This window comes from Amphiura filiformis, chromosome 14, assembly GCF_039555335.1.
Source record: "Amphiura filiformis chromosome 14, Afil_fr2py, whole genome shotgun sequence".
Taxonomy (NCBI): Eukaryota; Metazoa; Echinodermata; class Ophiuroidea; order Amphilepidida; family Amphiuridae; genus Amphiura; species Amphiura filiformis.
This window is the reverse complement of record NC_092641.1, coordinates 50,759,510-50,785,938: the sequence shown is the minus strand read 5'-3', so window position 1 is coordinate 50,785,938 and position 26,429 is coordinate 50,759,510. Positions and strand designations below refer to the sequence as shown.

Genomic DNA, 26,429 nt, shown 5'->3' with positions numbered 1-26,429 from the left:
CTCTCTCTATTCTCCAATAAATAAATTGAATAAAAGTTAGTTTAAACCAGCTTTCTATGATATTGATTTTCCGTCATGCGACATGCACATAAATAGAGTTATGTATAATAGTGTTGATATCAATGAAGTCATAATCTGTCAAGCGGCTATTGTAATGTCTGTGGAAATATTTCGATGGTCTATATATTTTCACAGTGAAATCAGCTTAGGCTAATTCGTAGTCTCAAGTCAATGCTTTCAAACTAAATCAATGCTTTCAAATGTAGACTGCTTTGTTCGACTTCTCTGCTCGTGAATATTGCACTACGAAATTTAAACATTTCTTTTGTATACTTAGAGTAGGTAACTTCAAATCAAATAATTTTACGATCCACACCACTTATAAGAAACTGAAACCAAAACCGAAACTGACTGACACAAATGTTCGGTTTTAAACAAAAGGTAGAAACAATGAGTTCGATATCTTATGATTCAAGTGGTTAGGCAGGACAATAGGAAACCACGTGACCAAAACCAAAACCAAAACTAAAACTATATATTTGAAATGAGGCAATGCCGCTATTTTCGAAAACAGGGTACAGCATAAGGTAAATTTCCATATAATTACGAGTCGTGTCTTTATGCATATTCTTTGGGTGACAGCGTACATCTAGTGCAGGGCAATATATTAAAAATAGCTATGGTAATTAATCCTGTTACATCACTACTTCAACAGCGAATAGAAGATATGGTCACATGCGGCCACTAGTACAGGGCGCTATGTGGTGATATTTGAGGTAGCATTTTGTCTTGCTACATTAGTGGAGCCAGTGATTCTTACACCTCAAATGATAAAACTAGAATTGGTTCCATTTTGTCTATGCCCTCTATGCTTCCCACGAGTGGTCAAAGGTCATAATGGGGTACACAATGTAAAATGTGTTCTATCGTGTTATAATGTGCCTCAAATCGTTCCTCTGATTGCTAGGTATAAGAAACTCATTTAAAAATTAAAAGGAATAAATAAATTTTCAGATCCTGTTACATCCATTCGAGGTCCTCATGCTGCGAGGAGATACGAATTTTAAGAAAGACCCATGTTTATAGTAAAATTGTGTCAAAACTTCGAGCGCTTTTTAAAGGGGGCGTCATTTAGCATTACCGCATAAGTTCGAGAGATTAAATAAATAGTTTATAATGAAAAGTAAGATTTGGTATCTCCTCGCAGGATGAGGACCTCGGATGGATTCGTGGGGTAACAGCGTCTGACAATTTACAAATTCTATTTTTTTTAAAATAAAACGGACATTTACTTTTCCGTATGCCAAAACATTTTAACAAAATGGAGATATTCTACTTTTTTAACGTTTGATTTATTTAACACAATCAATGAATCATGTAAGAAACTTTAAACTTCAGACTTCATAACGTTAATATGATTTATTACAATTAAATATGATTGTTAATTCAATTCAATGGGATTTCTTATGTGAGTGTGCGATTGCGCTGACTGTATATAATTTATAATTTCAATGCTTCGCGTGCTAGCCACATGATTCAACATGAAGTCCAATTTTTAAAATATTTTCTTAAATTATCAAGAGCTATCTTAACAACCACTGAACCAATACTAGGATTGTTTGTACTCATTTTAATGCATATTTAATGCTGATTCCAAATATGGTCATGAAAGTTTATAATTCTGAAATTTTTTAATTTTTCAAAACAAAATTTGAAATTTGTCGTCTGCAGTCAACACCCGCGTAGAGAGTTAAGGACACCTATCAATTTCTAACCAATGACAAAAATGTTTTGAAACCATCGCGGCTGGTTTAAATTGGGACATGCATGCAAGTTAGGGGAAAAGAAAGAAGAAGGAAACTGCAGGGTTTGAAAGGGGTACATCGGGTGACATTAAAAGTTGGATACAATAATTTTGAATGGAAAACTTTTATGTATGAATGACCATATGACTATGAACACTATCAGAATGGAACCTGTGATAGGTTCTGAGGGCTGTGCAATAATTATGAGCCCCCCGGGAGTAAAATTTCCAAACGGCTCGCCAAAAATCGCTTGGCACCCCCCTCTCGGCCCGCCAAAAATCGCTTGCCCCCCTCTCAGCCCGCCAAAAAATCTTTGCCCCCCTTCAGTAAATTTTCATCGTCAACCGTGTATTTGAATGATTTCGAAATTTTAAAACGCTTGAAATGTCACAAACAAATAGGCATATGTTAATAAATAATATAAATAAAAGCTAAAACCGTTGGGGTTCGATAATGAACCCCACAAAACTAACCGAGTATATGGAAAATGTCATACGGCCGGGTGCAGTGGTTTCACAAGTTGCCAACTCGATCATGCCATTCGCCGCCTGTTTAGAGCGTTTTATTTAAAAGGCGCCGCCAGAAAGTGTGCCAAAAATCACTTGCCCTCCCCCTCTAGGATGCTAAAAATATGAGTTTGTAAATTGTGGAGCCCTATATAATTTTGTGGGGTCACTTCTGGGGTCATTTTGAGTGTCATATACTCAAAATAACGCCTGAATACTGCCTTTTTGGATTCAGCAGCAGAGAGGCAAATAAGGATAATTTACTGGGTGGGCAATTTAATTGATATTTGCCCTTAAATTAGGGAAAATAATTTACTGGGTGGGCAGCAGTAATTAATGGCATCCAGACGTTTGGATTTTCGGAAATGTAGACCTGTTTTTGCATAAAACTTGTCTTTGATGTGAAAGTGGACTTTACCCTCCCCCTATAAAATGCATCTTATGCCGATATTAGCTTATTCAGCAACTTTCAAGAAAATTATCACTCACCATTACTCCATGGTAGAAAAAAAGCAGTAAAATTAAGTGGGAAGGGTAATGTTTTGACTCTTGAATTACTACACATCACTTACAGATTAAAGAAATATAAATTTAATTATACCTGTTTTGGATGAGAGTCATTTTCTAAAATATGTTGAAATTATTTGATAAGAAATTATGAAAATCTGTTAAAAACACGAACAAAACTAGTAGTATTACTAAACCAGTATTTGACCAGGTATTTACTTATTTCAATGTAATAATAATTCCCAGTAATTTCCAGTATCAGAGATACCACTTCTTTTGCCTGAATTCCTTCTTTTATTAAGTCAAAATTTCCGCACTTCAGCCCATTTTGGGAATTTTTATCCAAATTTACACATTATTTCAGGGGTTTTTTTCACAAAGTTTCCTGCGGTATAAGTTGGTATTCCCCTGTATTTTCCATGCACCCAAGCCGGTAAATGAATTGACTAGAATTTGGCAATATATGGCTAACCCTGATAAAAATTGGATCGATTAAGCCCATATTTATTGGTCGAGCTATGAGTATTAAAATATTGGACGAGACGTAGTCGAGTCCATTATTTTAAAACTCATAGCGAGGCCAATAAATATTTGGCGTAAAGCATCCAAAATGTGATTTTTTGGTCAAATATGTGATTAATTATAGTTGGAAAATAGGTCAATATAATTCATTATTATGTTCTCAGAATCTTCCTTCCTATACTTTGTACAGAGTTGAAGAGTCCAATATAATCAACACTTGGACTCAAAACTTGGACTGTGTTGGATAGGCTCACTTTTCCCCCAAAAATGTTGTATTCTACAATTTTTTGACCAAAATTCATTTTTGACTTGCTCATTCAAAAAAGTTGTAAACATGGTAAATGAATAAATTAGCAGATGTTAAGAAAAGATTTTCATAATTCAACTGCAAGAGTTATTACCGTCGATTTGGTTGAAAAAGGAGGTGAGACATGATCAAATCTCTCCAGGTAACAAACCGTTATGTCATTATATATTAAAACACGTTATAAATGAAACAACAACAGGATTGCTTTTACAAATATCATATTTAATAACAATAACATAAGAATAATAACATAAGAACATAGAGGGTTTAGAAAGGAGCAATGTAGTTAGAGAACACCATCTTATGTCAGGTTCAAATCCTTGTGTTAAACTTCATTTTAAACATGTTCTTGTTTAACAAAATGAATAAACCAGTAACAATAATATGCCAGGAATTTAGCATCTCTAACCACCATGCATGATTCTTGACTTGTACATAATTATAGACAAAATGTTCGCTGTCCAATAATGTTCTAAACATTTTCTTGTTAATTGTTAAAATTGCTTGAATATTACTACCATTGTTTAGATCAGTTTATTTCAGTTCAGAAAAGTGTTTCAATGATTTCTATATAAAGATAAATAAGCAAGAAATCACGACTGATCCCCTCATTACCATTTATTTCTGTAGTTTTTATTTCATTGCTAACAAATGTCTCCCTTGAATTTGTTTTAAGTGGTGAAATCAAAGCAGAAATTATAGTTTCATCGTTAAAAATGAGTGATTGCCAGTTAGCCAATGAAGTGTGTCGTATTTTTGGCGCAAGAAGTAACGGTCCATTTCATTGACCAGTTATTATAATATCATTAATTTGGTCCTTCCAAATTTGGTCAAATCATAATTTCAGTTTAAACATGATCAAATATATCTGAAATCATTACATTTTCTCTTAAAAAAACAAATTTATTGCCAAAACAAATTTATTCACACAGTACTTTTGTTACATTTTTCATCTTTTATAAGTTGTATTCTGCTTTTGTTGGATGACCTACAAGCCAGTTATATGACAAATCATTTAAGAAAAATTACAATAGGATACCAATTTTAGTAAATAATTTAAGAAAATTTACAATAGGGTACCATTTTTTTGTTTGTTTTCCCCAATTATTGTCTTAATAATAAACATCGTTTTGGAACTTTATTGGTTCCGCGTGCTCTTTGAATCTGTATTTCCACTATCCACTCTAAAGAATCTCTTGTTGGTTAGCGTCTGCAAGAAAACAAAAACAAAAAATCCACAACGGTTTAAATAGTCATTATCTATATTCAGTAAAAAATAGACAAAAAGAACCTGTGAATTTTTACTTGAACCATGAGGGGGTCAATGGTAAGCTTTATATGGAGGAAAGGGGGGAAATATAAGCGTAGGTCTATGCGGCGAGCGGTAATGCGAATTTTTGGTGGGATTGTTTTTTTCGTGTCAAAACTCACACTCCCCATCCCCTAGTAAATATTGGACGGTGTCTTACCTTCACATGTGTATTCTATCTCAAGATATTTGAACGTGAAAGGACACGGATTACCAAACACACTGTTTTGGGCCTTGATGTCACATGTTTGAAGTCCGTTACATCGCTCTTGAACCACAGCTAAGGAATCATCAGCTGCGCAGTTATCTGTGTAGATCCATTGGAAAAGTCCACCCCTACATGGAGTGTATGATTGGCGACCGTACATTACCGATACAACAGAGATAGTTTGACCAGCATCGCATTTAAGGTGGAAGGTTCTATATTGACAAACACGACCCTTTTTTTGTTCCACCTGCAAAAAGACAAATACATTTTTATAATTGGATAGGCTGGAGAAATACCATCAAATCCAAAATGGCTAGCCAACCATGAAGGTATTGGAACATTTTAAACCGGTAAAAAAAGTGCCCGTGCATATAGGTCTGCATGTGAGGCTTTGTAAACTGCTTTGTTTCTTGAACGTGGTTTTATCGGTTCCGGAAATCGGTGGTTAAATTGTCAAATTCATATTGTTTATAATTATTAAAAATTAATCATTTGAATGCCATTTGGTATGTCCAAATTTGATCTTTTGTATTGAAGATATAAATTTTCCCCCAAAAAAACATCCAAAAAATCTTTTTGGGAAAAATTTATATCTTCGATATGAAAGGTCAACATTTCAATTGATGGCCGGCTTTTCATCCCAGCTACATGCACTTTAAGTACATATCATTAGATTTATAAAGTTTACTTAGAGGACTGTTAAATATAAAACAATATAAAAATATAAATTTTTAATAATATCGCGAATTTCAAACAATCAAAATTAGTTGATATCAGGAGGACATACCTGGTATCCAGTATGAAATTCGGTAGGGCCTAGGTATGGTGAGCTCTCAGGTCGTACAAAATACTGTGCATACGTCATGCTATCTGATTCCTTAAGGGAAGGGGTATGAACGTTTGGACAGTATTTATTGTGGGACATTAGAGCACATCAGATATATCGAATTGCATTCTGAATACGAAGAATGGCCTTCTGATTTCAAATAATTTGGATTTTTGAAATTCGCAATGTAATACACATTTTATGGCAAATCATTAAAAAATGATATTTTTGATATTTAACAGTACTCGAAGTAAACTTTATAAATCTGATGATTTCTACCTAAAGTGTGTTTAGGTGGGATGAAAAGCCGACGATCAATTGAAATTGTTGACCTTTCGTATTGAAGATATGGATTTTTTTCCCAAAACACCAAAAAAAAATTAGGTCTTTTTGGGAAAAAATCCATATCTTCAATATGAAAGGTCACAATTTTCAATTGATCGTCGGCTTTTCCTCCCAGCTATATACACTTTAAGACTATATCATTAAATTTGTAAAATTTACTTCGAGGACTGTTATATCTCCAAAATGTGAAAAATATCAAATAATAAATTGTCATAAAATTTGTATTATATCGTGAATTTCATAAGATGAACATTATTTGATATCAGAAAGACATTCTTCCTATTCAAAATACAATTCGATAGGTCTGATGTGCTCTCATGTCCCACGAAAAATGCTGTCGAAACGCTCAAAACGCTCATTCCAGTTCCCTTAAGAGTTCATAATTATCATGCTTACCTTCCGTTTTACAGGATTTATTTATCCTGCAACAAAGCTTCTCGGCAAAACACCTAAGACGACAGTCCTGATAAGCATAATACTTAACCATACTGGTTAGCATTTCATCATTCACAGGTGTACATACTGGATTTTCTTCTTCAGACGAAGAGTGCGCTTCTATTTGTCCATTTATTGCTGCGAGACCGCACACCACAATAAAAACGACCGGTAGTGTTGATGTCATCTTTTAATATATAAACGGACATACATAATAATTCAATGAAATCACGAGATCAATTTAATTATGCTTAACCGTAATTCTTAATAATAATAATTATACAGAGGAAAGACGAAACACGCATCGCACACTAGCATAGGTCGTAATTGGTAGAAGTAATTTCTTGGCTATTTATATTGCACTAACACATAATTGTCCCGAAAATACAAATGCATACTTAAATTGTATAAAGAGCAAAGAAATTGTCTTTTAACAATTACGAGCTCTTTACCAAAAGACTAATTTTATGGCCATTTAATGGTAATTATAATCATAAGCACTGCATATACACAGATTTATTCAAAGTACGCAGCATCAAGGGAGTGCAACAAACGGTTCAACCATTTGTTCACAACTACATTAACCGTTGCAAAATTTAGAGTGTAGGCAGATAAACCAGAATAAACTCCGGACATACCTTCTTTGTGCTAGTGTGCGATGGGTAGTTCTTCTTTCTCTTGTATAGGAAGGTAGTTACTTTTTCGATGTGTTTATATTGAAGGCGATAGTGTATATCCCATGCAAGCGAAGAACGTATATTTGAAGAAATACAAATACATGAGTTATTTTTGCATAAAAGTATTACATTGCTCACTAATTCGTTTGATACTATTCCTATTACCCGTAAATATAACGGTAAAAACAAAATTATATTATACAATAGTTAGTAAATAACAGCACCAAAAAAAACGAGCTTTGCTTTTCCTAAGTCGAGCCCTTTGAATCCAGGCCGTAAGTCGCTCTGTGAGAATGTGAGTTCTAAGGTGTCTCAAACTTACCCCCTTCCCCATAAACAAGTCCTGTATACGCCTTTGCATGGGTGCGTTTCCACCAAACAGGTAACTCTTCCATCCTTTCACTAATCTGTACTTTACTTCAATATGGAATCGGTAGAACCTGTTTATGTGTTTACTTAATTTCTAACCAACATCCTGTATTTTTCTCGTATATGTTTCAATTTGTTTGTTTGTTTGTTTGTTTGTTTGTTTAACCGGTCGGTCTAGGTGGACACATGCTTGGGTCCAGATGGGACCAGGCTCAAGAAAAATGCCTAAGCCAAGCCTTAAAAGCTTATATAAGCATGCTGGTTTATATGAAGAGAAAAGAAAGAAGCAGGATTGTTGAAAAAGAGCAAGGAAAAGAAAAGCCACTCACAACCAATCAATGTTACAATTTTTGCTCTCAGCCTTTGGGTCGAGAAATAAGAAATTGGGAATTCTTATTCCAAGGCCCGATACAAAGGCTGAAAACAAATCTTACCTTATGAGTAGACAAGTGATACAACAATTAGCAAAATGGTCCTCTGTTATAAAAGGTTGAACAGTCTGATAACATTTGTGATGTTTATCTCCTCTTAAATATATCATATCAATGTATCGATCACTATCAATGTCATCATATTAGTAACCCCTCAAAAAGGCTGAAAACAAACTCGTAGGTGTCATCTAGTAGGTGCTGAAGAGACCAAACGTGTTTCAAACAATCATTGATTTTTTTATGTAATTTGTCAACATAATCACTATTGCGATTATCGCGCGAAAAAAGTGTAAGAAAATTGAGACACGAATCCTAGGATAGGGGAATATTTCTACGCTGTAAGTTGCAGACCAACATGAACTTCACACCACACATGCACTTCACACGTCAACACCATGACACCTTGTGGCTATTGTTATAGTGCCCATGCATATCTCTTAACGATGGATTTTACCCGTATGAGAAAGTGGTTCTCAATCATTAAAGGGTCGTTCCAATAAGGTAGTGGTCTCCGAAAAGTTTTTCAAAAATTCATTAATTTCCCAGAAAGTAAAAATAGCAGTTTAACAAAAAAATGATTTATGGGGGGCATAATTATCGTATCATTACAAAAGATCTGACACCAATGTAAACATTTGTTTCGGTGACCCAAGTTCATAGTCATTTTAACAAATCGCCTGGAATTGCATATTTAGGTTTCAGCAATTGTCCGAAAACAGGTGGTATGTTTTTTGACAAGAGTTTTCGCTTGGAATTTAGATACTTAGTGACATCAGTACTCACGATTTTAATTTTCAATGCATTTTGGACACAAAAAATATCGCTTGCGTAAATACCGATACTTTTAAAGGTATCAACATTAAAAACTATCCACCTTAGTTCACTTAAGGGGTGGGGTATGAACGTTTGGACAATATTTATTGTGGGACATTAGAGCACATCAGACATATCGAATTGCATTCTGAATACGAAGAACGTCCTTCTGATATCAAATAACTTGGATTTTGTGAAATTCGCAATGTAATACACATTATGACAAATGATTAAAAATTGATATTTTTGACATTTAACAGTACTCGAAGTAAGCTTTATAAATCTGATGATTTATACTTAAAGTGTATGTAGGTGGGATGAAAAGCCGACGATCAATTGAAAATTTTGACCTTACGTATTGAAGATTAGGTCTTTTGGGGAAAAGTCCATATCTTCAAAATTAAAGGTCAACATTTTCAATTGATCGTCGGCCCTCCAGCTACATACACTTTAAGAATATGTCATTATATTTATAAAATTTACTTCGAGGACGGTTATATATCAAAAATGTGAAAAATATCAAATTTTAATAATTTGTCATAGAATTTGTATTTAATATATCGTGAATTTCAAAAAATGAAAATTATTTGATATAAGAAAGACATTCTTCTTATTCAGAATGCAATTCGATATGTCTGATGTGCTCAAAGTCCCACAAAAAATACTGTCGAAACGCTCAAAATGCTCATTTCAAATCCCTTAACGTTTTTGAAACCATGGATACCGTATCAGACCACAGGCGATGAATAAATTTAAAACTAGATATAAAAGAACCAGCGTGGGTCTTCTCAATATGAAGTTTTGTTATTCATCGCGTTGTGATAAAAAAAAAAATTGAATTTTGGACATGCTTTTCCCTGTTTTTTATAACAAGGAAATACTTTACTTACTCCAAACTTCCCACGTAGTCTTGACCCAATGTACGTTGCTGGTTGTTATTATTCCTAGGCGAGTTTAGTTATTTACTTACATTTGACTACAATGTTTGCCCACAGAATGTTGGAGTATATTCCTGATAAGGTAATGGCGACTGCATCACGTTAGCTACAACATTCTACTCAGATGTGTGAGAGTTTGTGACGCTATGCATTCACGGTTTTACTACTAGCAATTCAAACCTATGACAAATTTGTTTGCGATATGCTATACCATTTTTCACCCTGAAGTGGCAGTGACGTCAGTACAGTTGCGCATTTCAGTGGTCACAGCCTCAAATCGCTAGCGCCCGGTCGAAACGCTGGTGTACACACGCACGCGCTTAAAGACGACGTATACTACAACCACATCAGGGTGAAAATGGTATAGGTAATATATGAAACCTCAAACTGTCAAAGGAAGCAGGCGTTCGTTTAACGAACTTTGCCTGTATAATGCAAGTGCAAGCGTCGCCCGAACAGTGAAGCTTTCCGCATGACGAATATGGATTTCTAGTATCATGATTTCTAGGATTTGTAAGGAATTCATCACGATTTTATAATATCCAGCTATAATTTTTCATTTAATTACACTGAACATTGGCAGACCCGACCTTCCACATGTAGTTAGCGCCACATTAGATTGTGTATGTTTCATCTTGGAATAACAGTTACAAGAAATATTTATAAAATAAATAAACGAAATACATTATTGATGTTTATATTTAGCGCATGTGTCCAGAGGATTCAAAGCGCTGTAATTTCTTGCCAATGGTGAATCATCAGAATCAGATCACATCAACTAGACTGGTTGCAACCGAACCCGGAGTAAATCTATCCACATCCACCAATTTTCTCAGCCGTTCCCCAAATTCTATTGGAAGTTTTTGATAACTAAACAACAAAAATATCGACAGAATGCAAGACTGGTGTAAGTGCACTTTTTACAGTAGACGCATATGTGTGTTCCACCCTCCCATATACATCATCCAGAAATTCGGCTAGCCCGAATTATCTGAATGAAAATTTGTCTACTTCGCGTAAAAATGAAACAAGTAATTATTTTTGGAATCGTTTGACCGAGCAGCCAGCACAGCGTCTTAGACCCTTTCCTTATTTTATTATCTTATTCAATTCAATTCAAATTTCTTGTTAAAAAAATTCGGGTTTATTTTTATACATAACAATAAGCAATATTGGAAAATGATGATAATTTGATTTGATTTGATTTGATTTGTTCGGGTTTTGACAACCCTGGATAACCCAAGAAAGCCTCTATTGAAGCTTATTTCCATTGGGGTCCATTTGAACACCGGGACGGGTTGGGAACAGTCAGGGGTTAACACCCTACTCTTTTCGAAACTGGCTGCGAGATACATGTACAGGTATGGCTCTCTGTACACGGGACCGACGGCTTAACGTCCCCTCCGATGGACGGAGTACTTTCGTGATTCATTTACCCAATTCTAAATGAACCATGGGGAGAGCGGAAATCTGAATTTAATCTACAGAAGTTGCCAATTAATTTCAGACTTTTTTCCAAGTCAATATCCCAGCAAATCGCCACCGCCGGGAATCGAACCCGGGACCTCATGCACTAAAGGCAAGTACCCTAACCATTGCGCCACGCTCTCCATCATAATAATTATTTAAATTGTTTAATGATACTTTTAAGAGTATCTGTTTTTTAATCTAAAAAACTATCTACATTAGTTCTCTAAACTTTATTGAAACCGTGTGTACCATATCAGACCAGGGGATGATTTAAGGAAGCCCCATCATGCACTGCAAACGTGTTATCACCAGAGTTTCAACTGCCACTTTACTTTTCAAATCCCATTGAATTCTGTGCAAAAGATGTTTTTAAGAATTGTGCGTGTGTCATTATTACTTGGTCGATTTCAGATCTAAAGTGATGTATGCATGAAGGATAATTCACACCTTCTGTAGGTAATATAAAATGTGAAATCGACTAGCATTGTGAATGCGTTTTTATTGTAAATATATCAGTCCAAATTCAAATTTAACCATGCCTGTCAATGCAATGTGCGTGCAGTGGTGTCATGTTCACTCACACAGCTGTGCTAAACGCAAGTCAACACAGTGGCGTGGTGGGAAGAGCTTAAGTGGAATATTTTCTAAGCACCATGCGGCCTGTACACAAAGCTGAAAGATGAAGGTCAGCCAAATCCAATGATATTTGGTATGTAGTCTAGCTAGGTCAGATGGTTCACAACTATGATAGTAAAAAATCAGGTGACCCCCTGGGGAAATTCCATGACCCCCTAAAATTGGCCCTCTTTTGACCTGCCTCAGAATTGATACAGCTTAAAAATGAACAACATTTGACATCATGAAAATGTCCTTTGAAATAACCTGGGTCTGACAGAAAGTTGAACATATTGGAATTGAACTATGCTTTATAAGATGACCTATTGAGACAAATTTATTTCTTTTGATATAATTACGTAATATCATCGTGGAATTTGGGCAAAAACAGGATTTTTCATAATTTTGAAAGTAGCGAAAAAAGAGCATTTTTCAAATCACATTTTCTGCTATATTCAGGCTAACATTGGATCAAACCTTTTGAATAATATAACCAACATGTTGTACTTCTGAAATATGTTTAAATTACCGTGGGACTTTTTTCATATACTGCAGGGGAGTTTGTTTATTTTGGCGGATTTTCCGTTTTTTGCTTTTTTTTTTGTAGACTCAATTAACGTTTTCCAATGTATAAACATACTAATTATTTTACATTCACAATACGGCTTCAATTCTCAACCAAGGTTATTATTGATTTAAGTTTGATAACTATTTTCATGTGGATTTTGCTCTTTTATTATAGTGGAATTTGCTAATTTTCATGGAATTTGCATATGAATCTCCCTGCTAACTAATGATATGAAACTCGGGTTTCCTAGATTGATATGATATTTATTTTGATTGCTGATTTTAGAAATATGTTTCTAATAACAGCATTTTTTTTTTTTTATGGAATTTGTTTTTTCCAAGGAATTTGTGTCTTTAAACATATTTTCGAAAGTGGAATTTGCAACCAACATTACACTGTTTAGGTAATAAATCATATTTAAAATAAAATTGACTAATATTTAGTTAACTGTTAGATAAGGCAAAAAACAACAACACATTTATAACAAAACAAAACAAACACCACGCCATACTTCATATAATATCTACTACCAATGCAATGGAATTTTCATTTCTTTTCAAAGGCGAATTTGATAATATGAGTTATCTATCAAATAACATGTACAGGTACTTCAAGCATTGTCTAAAATTGAATGTGAATATGTACATGTAATGATGTACGTTTACAATATCTCATTGAGCGTGAGACTCACGCATTCGGGGACTTCATCAGGTGTCAGATCTATTGTCATTTGGTCTAATACCATTTGGTCTAATACCCATTTTATCTACAGACTTGACATTTAGTATGGAATATTTTCTCGCAAAATTCGAGGACTGGGCTGGAATTTCGGACTTTATGCAAAATTGTTCTGTTATTATCAAAATCAAATGTATAGGGGTTTGAGGTGATATTTCCTAAACTTCGTCAGCAATTGGCATTTATCACATTTGAAATACACTTGCAATGTACAAATTTTTGAACATGGGAGGAGATTAAAATATGGCTCTTAAAAGTGGTACGTACCCAGAAAGTTTAAATGACCCCCGGGGTCAAATGTTATAAACTTATGGTACAAAAACAACTGCGCGGATTTCTGGTTGTCCAATGAACTCACGCTGCTTCTTTGTGTACAATAAGATTGTAAGGGGCCATTCAAACTTTCTGAGTGCGTACCACTTTTAAGAGCCATATTTTTAAAGCTCCTCCCACTTTCAAAACTGGTAAATTACAAGTGCATTTCAGTTCTGATGAACACTTATTGGTATTAAGGTTCAGTAAACATCACCTTAAACCTCAATAAATTTGATAATAACAGAACGATGTTGCTCAAATTCAGAAATTTTACCCCCACAAAAATCCAATTCAGTCTCCTTAAAACCGCAATTTTAGGATAATTCACTACATTATGAGCGCCATAATGTAAACTAATGGAATTTGGAAAGCACATTTTCTGTCAAAAATTATGTTACACCATCTCCCGACACACCCCGATTAATATTTAGCCCGTGCGGTTTATGCAGACCCCTTCCAGACCAGTCTTGGAATTTTGCAAAAAAATATTCCATACTAAATATCAAGTCTGTATATACAAAAGGTCTAGTACCAGAAAGGCTAATTACCACGTCTAATAATCATATAGTCTAATGTCCATTTAGTATAATTTTGTTTGGTCCATTAGCCAGTATGTCTACTGACCATATAGACTAATAACCATTTGGTCTAATATTTTTGGCCCCCACATATATGTGGGGCTTATGTTATCATCCAAATGGTTGACTGGTTGTTTGTTTCTTTGTTTCTTTGTTTGGCTGTCCGGGCGGAAGCAAATTCATTAATCCACTGTGCAGCTTAAACGTAATAACCTATCAACACTTCAAACTTGGTTTGGTGATTGGTCATGGTAGGTTGATGTGCTGTATATTGTTCTGTCATGTTATTGGCATATTTATGAATATTAATGAGCTTATTTGCATATTTTGCCTACATTTTGCAGCTACATTTTCATTAATTCACTCTGCAGCTTAAACGCAATAACCGATCAACTTCAAACTTGATTTGGTGATTGGATATGGTGGCCTGGTGTGCTGTATAGTTTGTGTCATGATATTTGTATATCAATGAATATTAATTAGCTTATTTGCATATTTTGCCTATATTTTCATTCATCCACTCTGCAGCTTAAACGCAATAACCGATAAATTTCAAACTTGGTTTGGTGATTGGATATGGTGGCCTGATAAGCTGTATAGTTGTGTGATATTTATGAATATTGATGAGCTAATTTGCATATTTTGCTTACATTTTTATCAATCCACTCTACAGCTTAAACGCAACAGCCGATTATCTGCTAACTTGGTCTTGTGATACATGTAGTATATGGTGGCCTGATGTGCTGGATAGTTTTGTGTCATGTTATTTGCATATATTTTATTGATATTAATGAGCTTATTAACATATTGCATATTATTTGTTGTTTACACACCTTTGGGTGGGGGCCACCTTAATTATGAACCGCGTAAATTCTAGTATTATTAACAATCTGGCCTAATTACCTTTGATTTAATAACCGTTTGGTCTATTAACCGCATGGTCTAATAACCAGTTATAATATAATACTATGTCGTGTATTTGCCAATTCATCAAAAAAAATCGTCTACAACTGGTTACGGGCTGTAAATATATGTAAATGAGACGGGCACATGTATAAACATACTACATTCATCAAATATAGTGTACCCAAAAAATTAAGAAGACATATGCGGCCTGCATGTATTGAAAGTGGCATTTTGCCGGGCTATTTGTTCTTCTTTTCCGGTCTTTACAAGGTATATAAATAATATAACCGGTATAGGCTCATCATGCATCACCGGGGGTGCCACAGGCATGGGACATGGGCCAGTATGAGTTATATGTCACTCCAAACTTTAAAACGAAATAGGTTTCTATGGGGTTGACCCATAATTTTCATGTCAAAAAGGGAGGGGCCTTTGAGGTCTGTAAAGGGTGGCCCCGAAAATTTTTCATGATTTGCATCAGCCCCCACAAGTGTTTGTGAACGGTCCCTAGACTATTGGGTTTTGGTCTAAATGGTAAATAGGACCAAATGGTTATTGTACCAAATGGTAGTGGGACCAAGTGGATGTAGTAGAATATAACAAATTCTCACGCATCGTCAAATTTAATTTAGGGATTCATTCATGAAAACCACGCTTATACCAGAACATTTTGTGATACTATACTATTTCTTCATCATATACCATTATTTCTCCAACTGAAATCCCTACGCAGATCAGCCGGTCCTAAACGCTGGGCCATATCGCCGTTGTTTAGTCTCAAACAATCAAGCACGCCGTTAGGTAGCGCCATGTATGTAGACATATATGAATGTAAATTATTGACCAAATACAGCCAAAAATGGGATATTTGGACATTAAAAAGTCACTTCTAGGTAAAAACTTGCACTCAGTTGTTATTAATAATCTACATACTGATGTTATATAATATTTTCTTTCTGATTAATACAGATTGTACATAGTATTAGACAATATTAATATGCTCATTTTGATTTTGTTGATTTACGAACTAATGCAAAATGCAAAATAATAAATTGGAAAAAGATCCCACAATAGAAAAAGCATTTTCCTATAGTCAAAGGATGGGAAATGTTTATCTAAAAGGTCATATCAAACTCAGCCTGAATAAAGGCAATAATTAAGTTAGAAATTAGGTAAAATTTGTATTTTTTCTCATTTTCGACATTTTGAAAATATGGCTATATTGAGTTTATAAAAAATCCACCTTAATGAAATTGCTGGCTTCTGCAAATTTGTGAGGAGATTCACCAATATATGTATTTTTAATGCCAATTTGTTTGGGACCTGTTGAATTATGGAGTTTCTTACAATATTTCCTTGAAATGCGATGAAAAACTGCTTTTAAAAACATATTTTAGGTGATTTTGGAGCGATTTTTAGGGGGTGGTCATATTTTTTAACGGGGGGCTCCAGAGAATTTTTTAGTGATTATTATTAATATTATTGATGGCGGTCGACCTTCATCTTTCACGTCTGCAGGAAATTTGAAAATATGCCACTTAAATCATGCTCTTATATCAGACCGAAGGTGATGAACAGATTTAAAACTATAATAAAAAAGAACCAGCGTAGGTCTTCTCAATATGAAGTTTTGTCATATATCGCATTGTGATAAAAAGTTGAACTTTGGATATTCTTTTCCTTGTTTTTTTTTTATAACAAGGAAATGCTTTACTTACCCCCTAACTGACCACGAAGTCTTGACCCAATGTACGTTACTGGTTGGTATTATTCCAATTAGCCGAGTTTAGTTATTGACCACAATGTTTATGTTATCAGAGTATATTCCAGAAAAGGCTAAGTTATTTATTTATGACCAGACAAATAATTTGATATGCTAATGAGTGAAATCAAAGCTTGTTTAATTGTTGACCTCTGTATAACTCTCTGGGGTCACTACCGGAGTCATTTTGAGTGTCATATACACTCAAAATAGCGCCTGCTCGCCGCCTTTGTGGATTCAGCAGGTCCAAATAAGTAAAGATATCTACAATCCCGGACATAAATAGTTCGAACACTTGTGTCAAAGTAGAACTGTTTGAAACCGTATTTCTGTTATACTTGACATATTAAAATTTCGCTTTCTTTGATGTGAAGAGTGAACCATTTCCTACTACTACAACCCTCCCCCTGCCCCACCAATCAATGTTGAATGTTTCTAGGGGTGCATGACCAAAAAACAACTAACAACATTGATCGGGCGGAATGGGGGGCATATTTGAAGTACCCATGTTAAAGTGTTCGAACAATTTTGACTAGGATTGTAGGTTATCAAATTTTACTCAAAAATGCCTCAACAATTCTATACAAGCAATAAGTCGAGATTTTCATCTAGTCAAATGATGTATTTGATATTTCTTGCATAGTATAATTATACCTTATTTGAAAATTGAGTGCCCAACGCCAGGACTATTTTATTATATATTAAAACACGATATGAAACAACAACAGTACTGCTTTCACAAATATCATAATATTTAATAACAATAATATAAGAACATAATAGGGTTTAGAAAGGAGCAATGTAGTTAGAGAACACCATCTTATGTTAGCTTCAAATCATTTTGTTAAACACTATTTTAAAAATCTAAATTATTTATTAAAATTATTTCTTAAATTTATTGTTTTAACTAAAATACGTAATGGCTAATACTTTGTCACAGCTCCAAAATTAAAGAATTCTAATAGTTTCCTTTATATGTCTTGTTTAACAAAATGAATAAACCAGTAACAACAATATGCCAGGTATTTAGCATCTCTAACCACCATGCATGATTCTTGACTTGTACATACAGACAAAAATGTTCCATTAATGTCCATTAATTTTTTTAAACACAAAACACTTATATACAGGTTTATAGTTCAAAGTTGAACAAAACATAACTGAATTTCCATCTTTTATCTCATATCAAATAGACAGTTTTATCATTTAAATGTGATATATTATATAGGTTACCGTTCGCTGAGGTGACCATATAAATTATAAGACTGAAAATCATACTGAAACCCCCTTTACTCAGCTCAGATCTTAACTGTAAATTTTCGAAACTATTCCTTTCCACGTAAAGGCCGATTAATGTATTGTGTAAGGGATGGAATCAAAACGCCAGTTCCGGTCGGTTCTGTCCGATAGTCCGACTAGCAATAGCCGGTTGGTTTAAGTACCCAAACGGAGACATTTATGTCGATCTGTTTATTTCGCAGTCGCAGTAGCACATAGGCTACTTGAAATTTCACGGTCATAATAGCGCATACTTGATCGATTTATCTTACTCGTGTCTTGTCACCAAAGCAGAGTCAATGTTTGAAATGATTATTACCATTGTTTAGATCAGTTGATTTCAGTTCAGGAAAGTGTTTCAATGATTTTAATAAGGTAAATAAGTTATGACGACTAACCTTACTACCGTGTATTTCTGTAGTTTTGATTTCATTCCTAACAAATGTCTCCCTTATATTTGTTTTAAGTGGTGAAATCAAAGCGGAAATTATAGTTTCATCGTTACAAATGAGTGATTAGCAATTAGCCAATGAAGTGGGTCGTAGTTTTTTGGCGCAAGAAGTAACGGTCCATTTCATTGGCCAGCTATTAATATCATTTGGTTCTTCAGATCAAATCATAATTTCAGCTTAAACATGATAAAATATATCTAAAATTAAAACCAAATTTATTGCAAAAACAAATTCATTCACGCGGTACTTTTGTTACATTTTTCATCTTTTATAAGTTGTATTTTGCTTTCGTTGGATGACGTACAAGCAAGTTATATGATAAATAGTTTAAGAAAATTTACAATAGGATACCATTTTTTGTTTGTTTTCCCCAATTATTGTATTAATAATAAACATCGTTTTGGAACTTTTCCGCGTGCTCTTGTGTGAATCTGCATTTTCACTATCCACTCTGAGGAACCTCTTGTTAGTTAGCGTCTGCAAGAAAACAAACAATCCACAACGGTTTAAATAGTTATTATCTATATTCAGTAAACAAAAACAGAAACTAGACTAAGCTGTGGTCTAACCCACGAACACAGCCGTGTTGTTACCCCTAATGACCTTTGACCCCAAAATATATGAAAACGGCCATAGACATTGGCTAATGTCAATGCATGGGTGCATGTGGCACCACTTTGCTATGTTACTTGTGGCAGAAGGGGCATTTTGAAGGTTTTTCGTCTCAGACCGGAAGTGACCCCTTAATGATATTTGACCCCAAATAAAAAAATACCACATATGAATTGGGTACCCACAATTCATGTGTGAACATACCGTTACTGTCCTATGTTTTTCTTAGCAAATAAAAAATTGTGACGGTTTTTCGTTTTATACCGGAAGTGACCCCTTAATGACATTTGACCTCAAATAAAAAATACCACATATGAATTGGGTACCCACAATTCATGTGTGAACATACCGTTACTGTCCTATGTTTTTCTTAGCAAATAAAAAACATTGAAGGTTTTTCGTTTTATACCGGAAGTGACCCCTTAATGACCTTTGACCCCAAATCTGTGAGGACCCCATAGACACTGGGTAATAGCAATACATGTGTGCAAGTGGGGTCGTTTTTGACCCCTATGACCACAGCGTGACCTTTGACCCCACGAGTTTCATGTGACATGTAGGGGCATGGTCAATGATGGTTGTGACTAAGTTAGGTCTAAATCGGTGCAAGCATGTGAGTGCTAGAGCAAATATAATGGTCGGCAGAAAGAAAGAAAGAACCTGTAAGAAAAAAGACACAGCCGTGACGTAGTCACGGCTGTGTAAAAAGACCCTGTGGTCGTTTATAATATTTGCAAGAAAAAAAATCAATGCCCTTGTTTCTAAACACTTGATTAATGGGCTCCTTTGTAAGACATTTTGTAAGCCAATATGTGCGGGGGTGTGTGTGTTGGGGGAATCTGGTTACTTGAACCATGAGGGGATCAATGGTAAGCTTTAAATGGTGGAAAGGGGGATATTCGAAATTGTTGAGCGTCGGCCTATGCGGCGAGCGGTATGCAATTTTGTCGGATTTTGTACGCGTCAAAACTGCCACTCCCTCCCTAATAAATATTGAACGGTATCTTACCTTCACATGTGTATTCCATCTCAAGATATTTGAACGTTCCAACACACGGATCACCAAACACACCGTTGCTGGCCTTGATGTCACAGGTTTGAAGTCCATTACATTGATTCTGAGCCTTAGCTAGGGAATCAGCAGCTGAACAGTCATTTGTTAGGATAGGTTTGTCAAATGCGTTACATGGAGTGGATGATTTGCGTCCGTATAGTGCCGATACAACAGAGATAGTTTGACCAGCATCGCATATAAGGTGCAAGGTTTCATGTTCGCAAACAAGACAATTTTTTGTTACGCCTGCAAAAAGACATATACATTTTTATAATTATTGGATAGGCTGGAACAATACCATTTTTGCCCTCAAATCCAACAAGACCTGACGACAATGTTGCAATGCCCGTCCCATATTGAACGGAAAATATTTGTTTTTAACTCTTTTTCGTACCGTTTCAGAAAAAAAGGAAACAAAATATATTTCCCCTTGCAACATGTACATTTCAAATGAATATAAAAAAGTTTGGGTTAAAAATGGGGAGGAAAAAAACCTTCCACCACCGGATTTCGAACCGGGTACCCCTCGGGTAAAAACGTGATGCGCTAACCAATTGCGCCATTTAGCCCACAGAGATCGGCAAGGATTTTTAACTATATACGGCGCGCCGTCTCTTCAGCACTTAATGTAGTTCGCTTCTTTCACAGAATGTAATTGACGCGAAACCAAAGTAGCTGTTGAGGAGACTGATGTTTCGCAATTAATTCCCTGCCCAGAAATCCGAAGTAATTTTTAGTATATACATACTGGTAGCCTGTAAAAACCGCTGTGTTTCATGATTTCTCCGGAAATACATCGACTTGGAGCGTCAAATTTCAGGATAGCAATGAGAACAATAGTATCTATCATGTGATACCAAAACCTCATCAACAATGAAAAATATCGGGGGATGATGCTGTCGATCGGGTCACGGACCTTTAACGAGATTAGATCCGGTCTTTGCTTCAGGCGAGTCGACCGAGAGCATGATCGAGCAGTGTTTGCACTCAAATATTAAAATAAATACCAATAACCCTGGCGAATGACACACACGCACACACGATGAATGGTATGTGTACTATAAAGCCGATTCCAAGGCTTGGTATAAGGGATGTCAGTTGCGCCCTCATTTTATGATTTTTCTCGAGAGAATGAAAACGCCTAAAGATATATTATTGGCCTAAACTCAAGAACTGCAAAAATTAAAAGACTGAAACATTAATGTAATTATTGGCTTCCTTAAGGAATCGGATATTAACGTTTGCACAGTAATTTATGTGGGAGCTGAGGGTACTCCAGAATAATCGAATTGCATTCTGAATATGAGGAATGTCCTTCTGACATCAAATAATTTTGATATTTTGAAAATCCCGATATATAATACAAATTTTATGACAAATTATTAAAATTTGATGTTTTTCAATTTCTTGATATTTAACAGTCCTCGAAGTAAACTTTATAAATCTAATTATATGTACTTAAAGTGTATGTAGCTGGGATGATAAGCCGACGATCAATTGAAAATTTAGACATTTTATATTGGAGATATACATTTTATTCCAAAAAAAGACCTAAAATGTTTTGGTGTTTGGGGAAAAATATCAATTTTTAATCATTTGGCATAAAATGTGTTTTATATCGCAAATTAAAAAAAATCCAAATTATTTGATAGCAGAAGGATATTCTTCGTATTCCAAATTCGATATGTCTGATGTGATCAAATGTCCTACAAAAAATATTACTACCAGAACCCTTAAGTCATGCCTTATAAGATCAATGTATTGCTTAATTTTTAAAGTTTGAGTTTTCTAACTTGCATATCAGGACCATCACCCAAACATTTTTAAGAAAATGATACAAGCACACCAACAAAAAATATAAGGGGTGCATTTAATCACAAAACCGTACATGTAGAACCAAGATAAAATCCTGCTCAAGGGTGCCTTTCAGATACAATCCTATCTATGAGGTTTTACGAAACCGCGTTTCAAGCTGTTCCTGTTTAAGGGTGGTTTTTACTCAAAGAGGCAAACTTGTTCTGTAAAATTATGCATACTCCTATCAAAGGGACGTCGGCCTATTTACATTCTTTAGCTGAAAACTGGTTTTGAAATATTTCAACGACCGGTGCTAAAATGTGCCGCCCAGATTTCAAAATTCGTGCTCTGACTGGATTTTGAGAATTTACATGGGGATCCGGAACTAAAGGGCCTTTTCTTGTTTCAGGTTGGCAACATTTTTCAACTAAATTAGTGTTCAGAACTCCAAGTTGAAGCTAATGTTGTGGTATATGGATTAAAAGTTAGTCAAAGGTCTCGGGTCTAAAAATAATGGGGCCTGAATGGGGGAGTTCTAAATGATTACAAATTGATATTTTAGAAATTTAACAGTACTCGAAGTAGATTGTATAAATCTAATTATTATGTACTTTAATGTGTATGTAGCTGGGATGAAAAAGCCGTCCTTCATATGAAAGTTTTGACCATTTATATTGAAGATATAGGCTTTTCCCCCCAAGCACCAAAAAATGTAGATTTTTTTGGGGAAAAATGTATAGATCTTCGATATGAAAGGTCAACATTTTCAATTGATGGTCGGCTTTTCATCCCAGCTACGTGCACTTTAAGTATATATCATTAGATTTATAAAGTTTACTTCGAGCGCTGTTCAATATAAAACAATATCAAAACATATAAAATTTTAATAATATCGTGAATTTCAAAAAAATCTAAATTATTTGACATCAGGAGGACAATCCTCGTATCCAGTGTGCAATTCGGTAGGTCTTGTAAGCTCTCAGGTCCAACAAAAATACTGTGCAAACGTCTTGATATATGATTCCTGGGCACTACTGGTCATCTAACGGCATTTCTGATTGGTTGATAAATTGAAATGCTCATATCAATCGCCAATAATGACTAAGCTTTAAACTATTCATGCGCAAACTTGTATCTGCAGATGATTTTATTAATACCCTCCTAAATTGCTTCAACATTGGACACAATATTCATTTTGGCCAATCGGCAGGTAATATGGGGTTAAGAGTTCATAGTTATCATACTTACCTTTATTACAGGATTTATTTATCCTGCAACAAAGCTTCTCGGCAAAGCACCTAAGAATGCAGTCCTGATAAGCATAATCCTTGACCATATTGGTTAGAACTTCATCCTTCACAGGTGTACATAGTGGATTCTCTTCTTGCGCTTCTACTTTTCTATTTATTGCTGCGAGAGCGCAGACCACAACAAAAACGACTGGTAGTTTTGATGTCATCTTTTAATATATAAATAGACAGATATAATAATTTAATGGAATTTGAGGTTAACTACTTGAAATAGGTATTTATTAAGTCTGGTACTTATGGATATGAGCAGTCAGGGTAAACAGTACAAACAGCACATAGCACAGCAGCTTACGAGATCTATCAATGATGCTTACGCGTCAGCCTAATAAGAATAGGCTATATCATATAAACAAGGGAAGAGTTACATTGCTCACTAAGTCGTTTGATAATATTCCTATTACCCGTAAAAGCAAGAATTTATTATACAATAGTTAGTAAATAGCAGCACAAAAAAAACTAGCTTTGCTTTTCTTAAGTCGAGCCCCTTGACTCCAGACCACTCTGTGAGAATGTAAGTTCTAAGGTGTCACAAACTTACCCCCTTAATTCCCCATAAACAGAGTCCTTTATACGCCTTTGCGTGGGAGCGTTTCCACCAAACAGGTAACTCTTCCATACTTTCACTAATCTGAACTTCAGTTACTTCAATATGGAATCGATAGAATCTGTTTAATTCATTTTTAACCAAAATCCTGTATTTTTCGTGTATGTTGCAATTTGTTTTTTTGTTTGTTTGTTTGTTTAACCGGTCGGTCTGGGTTGACACATGCTTGGATCCTGATGGGACCAGGCTCAAGGAAAATGCCTAAGCCAAGCCTTAAAAGCTTATAAGCATGATGGCTTATATGAAGAGAAAAGAAAGAAGCAGGATTGTTGAAAAAGAGCAAGGAAAAGAAAAGCCACTCCCAACCAATCAATGTTACAATTTTTGCTCTCAGCCTTTGGGTCGAGAAATAAGAAATTGGGAATTCTTATTCCAAGGCCCGATACAAAGGCTGAAAACAAATCTTACCTTATGAGTAGACAAGTGATACAACAATTAGCAAAATGGTCCTCTGTTATAAAAGCTTGAACAGTCTGATAACATTTGTGATGTTTATCTCCTCTTAAATATATCATATCAATGTATCGATCAATATCAATGTCATCATATTAGTAACAAACTCTAGTAGGTGTTGAAGAGACCAACCTTGTTTCAAATAAATCATTGATTTTTTTATGTAGGTTGTCAACATAATCACGCTTGTGATTATCGCGCGAAAAAAGTGTAAGAAAATTGAGACACGAATCCTAGGATAGGGTAATATTTTCTACGCTGTTAGTTGCAGACCACTTCACATGCCAACTTCCCATGTCAACACCATGACCAACCTTGTTTCAAGTAAATCGTTGATTTTTTTATGTATGATGTCAACATAATCACGGTTGCGATTATCGCGCCTAAAAATGTGAGAAATTAGAGACATGAATCCTAGAATAGAGGAATATTTCTACGCTGTTTGTTGCAGACCCACATGAACCTTAACATGTCAACACCATGACACTCCGTAACTATTGTTATAGTGCCCATGCATGTCTCTTAACGATGGATCCGATTTTACCCGTATGAGAAAGTGGTTCTCAATTATTCAATTAATAAAGGGTCGTTCCAATAAGGTAGTGGTCTCCGAAAAGTTTTAATTTATTAATTTCTCAAAAAGTAAAAATAGCAGTTTAACAAATAATTGTTATAATGAAAGCTATTGGGGCATAATAATCGTCGTATCAATACAAACGGTGATGACCCAAGTCCAGGGTCATGCTCTTTTTTTTAAAATCGCCTGGAATTGCATATTTAGGTTTCCGCGATTGCCCCAAAAAAGCTAGTATGTTTTTGAAAAGAGTTTCCGCTTGGAATTTAGATATTTGTTATTGATATCAGTGTTCATTGGTTGTATTTTACAGTGAAGATGACAAAACATAGCAACAAAATCCCACTCGCTGGATGCATAACTAACCAGTCTATGTTTCAAACTTTAAAACAAGAGAATCGACCGAGTCGTTTTTGGATTATACCAACATGTCTTAATGGGGGGCTTACTTTTTTGGAACTGTTTGCATTCTGAATACGAAGAATGTCCTTCTGATATCAAATAATTTAGATTTTTTGAAATTCGCAATGTAATACACATTTTATGGCAAATGATTAAAAATGATATTTTTGAGATTTAACAGTCCTCGAAGTAAACTTTATAAATCTAATGATATGTACTTAAAGTGTATGTAGCTGGGAAGAAAAGCCGACGATCAATTGGAAATTGTGACCTTTCGTTTTGAAGATATGGACTTTATTCCCCAAAACACCAAAAAAAGGTTATTTTGGGGAAAAAATGTATATCAATAATATGAAAGGTCAAAATTTTCAATTGATCGTCCCAGCTACATACACTTTCAGTACATATAATTAGATTCATAAAGTTTACTTCGAGGACTGTTAAATATCAACAATTTAAAAATATCAAATTTTAATAATTTGTCATAAAATTTGTATTATATCGCGAATTTAAAAAAAAAATCTAAATTATTTGATATCAGAAGGACATTCCTCGTATTAAGAATGGAATTCGATAGGTCTGGTGTGCTCTAATGTCCCACAAAAAATACTGTCGAAACGCTCAAAACGCTCATTTCAGATCCCTTAAACAATAATGTTTAAACCACAAGATGCAAACTACCCCAGCAAACACAAAACGTTTTAGACATCATTCGCAAAAGGTTATAAAAGGTTGTCAGAAAACCTTTAAATGTCGAGTTATATAAAGGGTATATTAAGAGTATAAAACGTTTTCATAACCTTAAAAAACATTTTTTGATAATCTACTGCTCAGCAAACAAAAATGTTTTACAGAAAACGTTTAATTGTCGGGTTATATAAAGGGTATAAAAACGTTTTAATAACATTCCAAAAATATTCTTGAAAACTTGATACAAAACATT

At 34.8% G+C, this 26,429-nt stretch overlaps 1 protein-coding gene and 1 long non-coding RNA gene across 3 annotated transcripts; both read right to left on the bottom strand.

The window, feature by feature from the left end:
• Positions 1-4,774: 4,774 nt before the first annotated feature.
• On the bottom strand, positions 4,775-24,565 carry LOC140170262 (L-rhamnose-binding lectin ELEL-1-like). Of its 2 annotated transcripts, none has more exons than XM_072193635.1 (4): positions 24,466-24,565; positions 23,392-23,602; positions 20,302-20,592; positions 4,775-4,857 (listed from the first exon to the last, which is right to left on the bottom strand). In XM_072193635.1, exons 2-4 carry the CDS (start codon positions 23,600-23,602, stop codon positions 4,832-4,834), a joined length of 528 nt encoding a protein of 175 aa, XP_072049736.1. In that variant the 5' UTR covers positions 24,466-24,565; the 3' UTR covers positions 4,775-4,831. The 2 variants fall into 2 exon arrangements, with proteins under 2 accessions (XP_072049736.1, XP_072049737.1); XM_072193636.1 differs by lacking the exon at positions 4,775-4,857 and adding an exon at positions 18,338-19,157.
• On the bottom strand, positions 6,729-8,353 carry LOC140170266 (uncharacterized). Its single transcript, XR_011861511.1, has 2 exons — positions 8,251-8,353; positions 6,729-6,957 (listed from the first exon to the last, which is right to left on the bottom strand). It is a non-coding gene; the product is annotated as an uncharacterized lncRNA (long non-coding RNA).
• Positions 24,566-26,429: the final 1,864 nt, after the last annotated feature.

Bases quoted from the DNA above. Each gene is read 5' to 3' on its own strand.
- LOC140170262 (XM_072193635.1), bottom strand. From the start codon at position 23,602: ATGACATCAAAACTACCAGTCGTTTTTGTTGTGGTCTGCGCTCTCGCA. The intron at 20,593-23,391 runs GTAAGTATGATA...GTCTTTTTGCAG, and splicing joins AAATAAATCCTGTAATAAAG to GCGTAACAAAAAATTGTCTT. The intron at 4,858-20,301 runs GTAAGATACCGT...GTTTTCTTGCAG, and splicing joins GATGGAATACACATGTGAAG to ACGCTAACCAACAAGAGATT.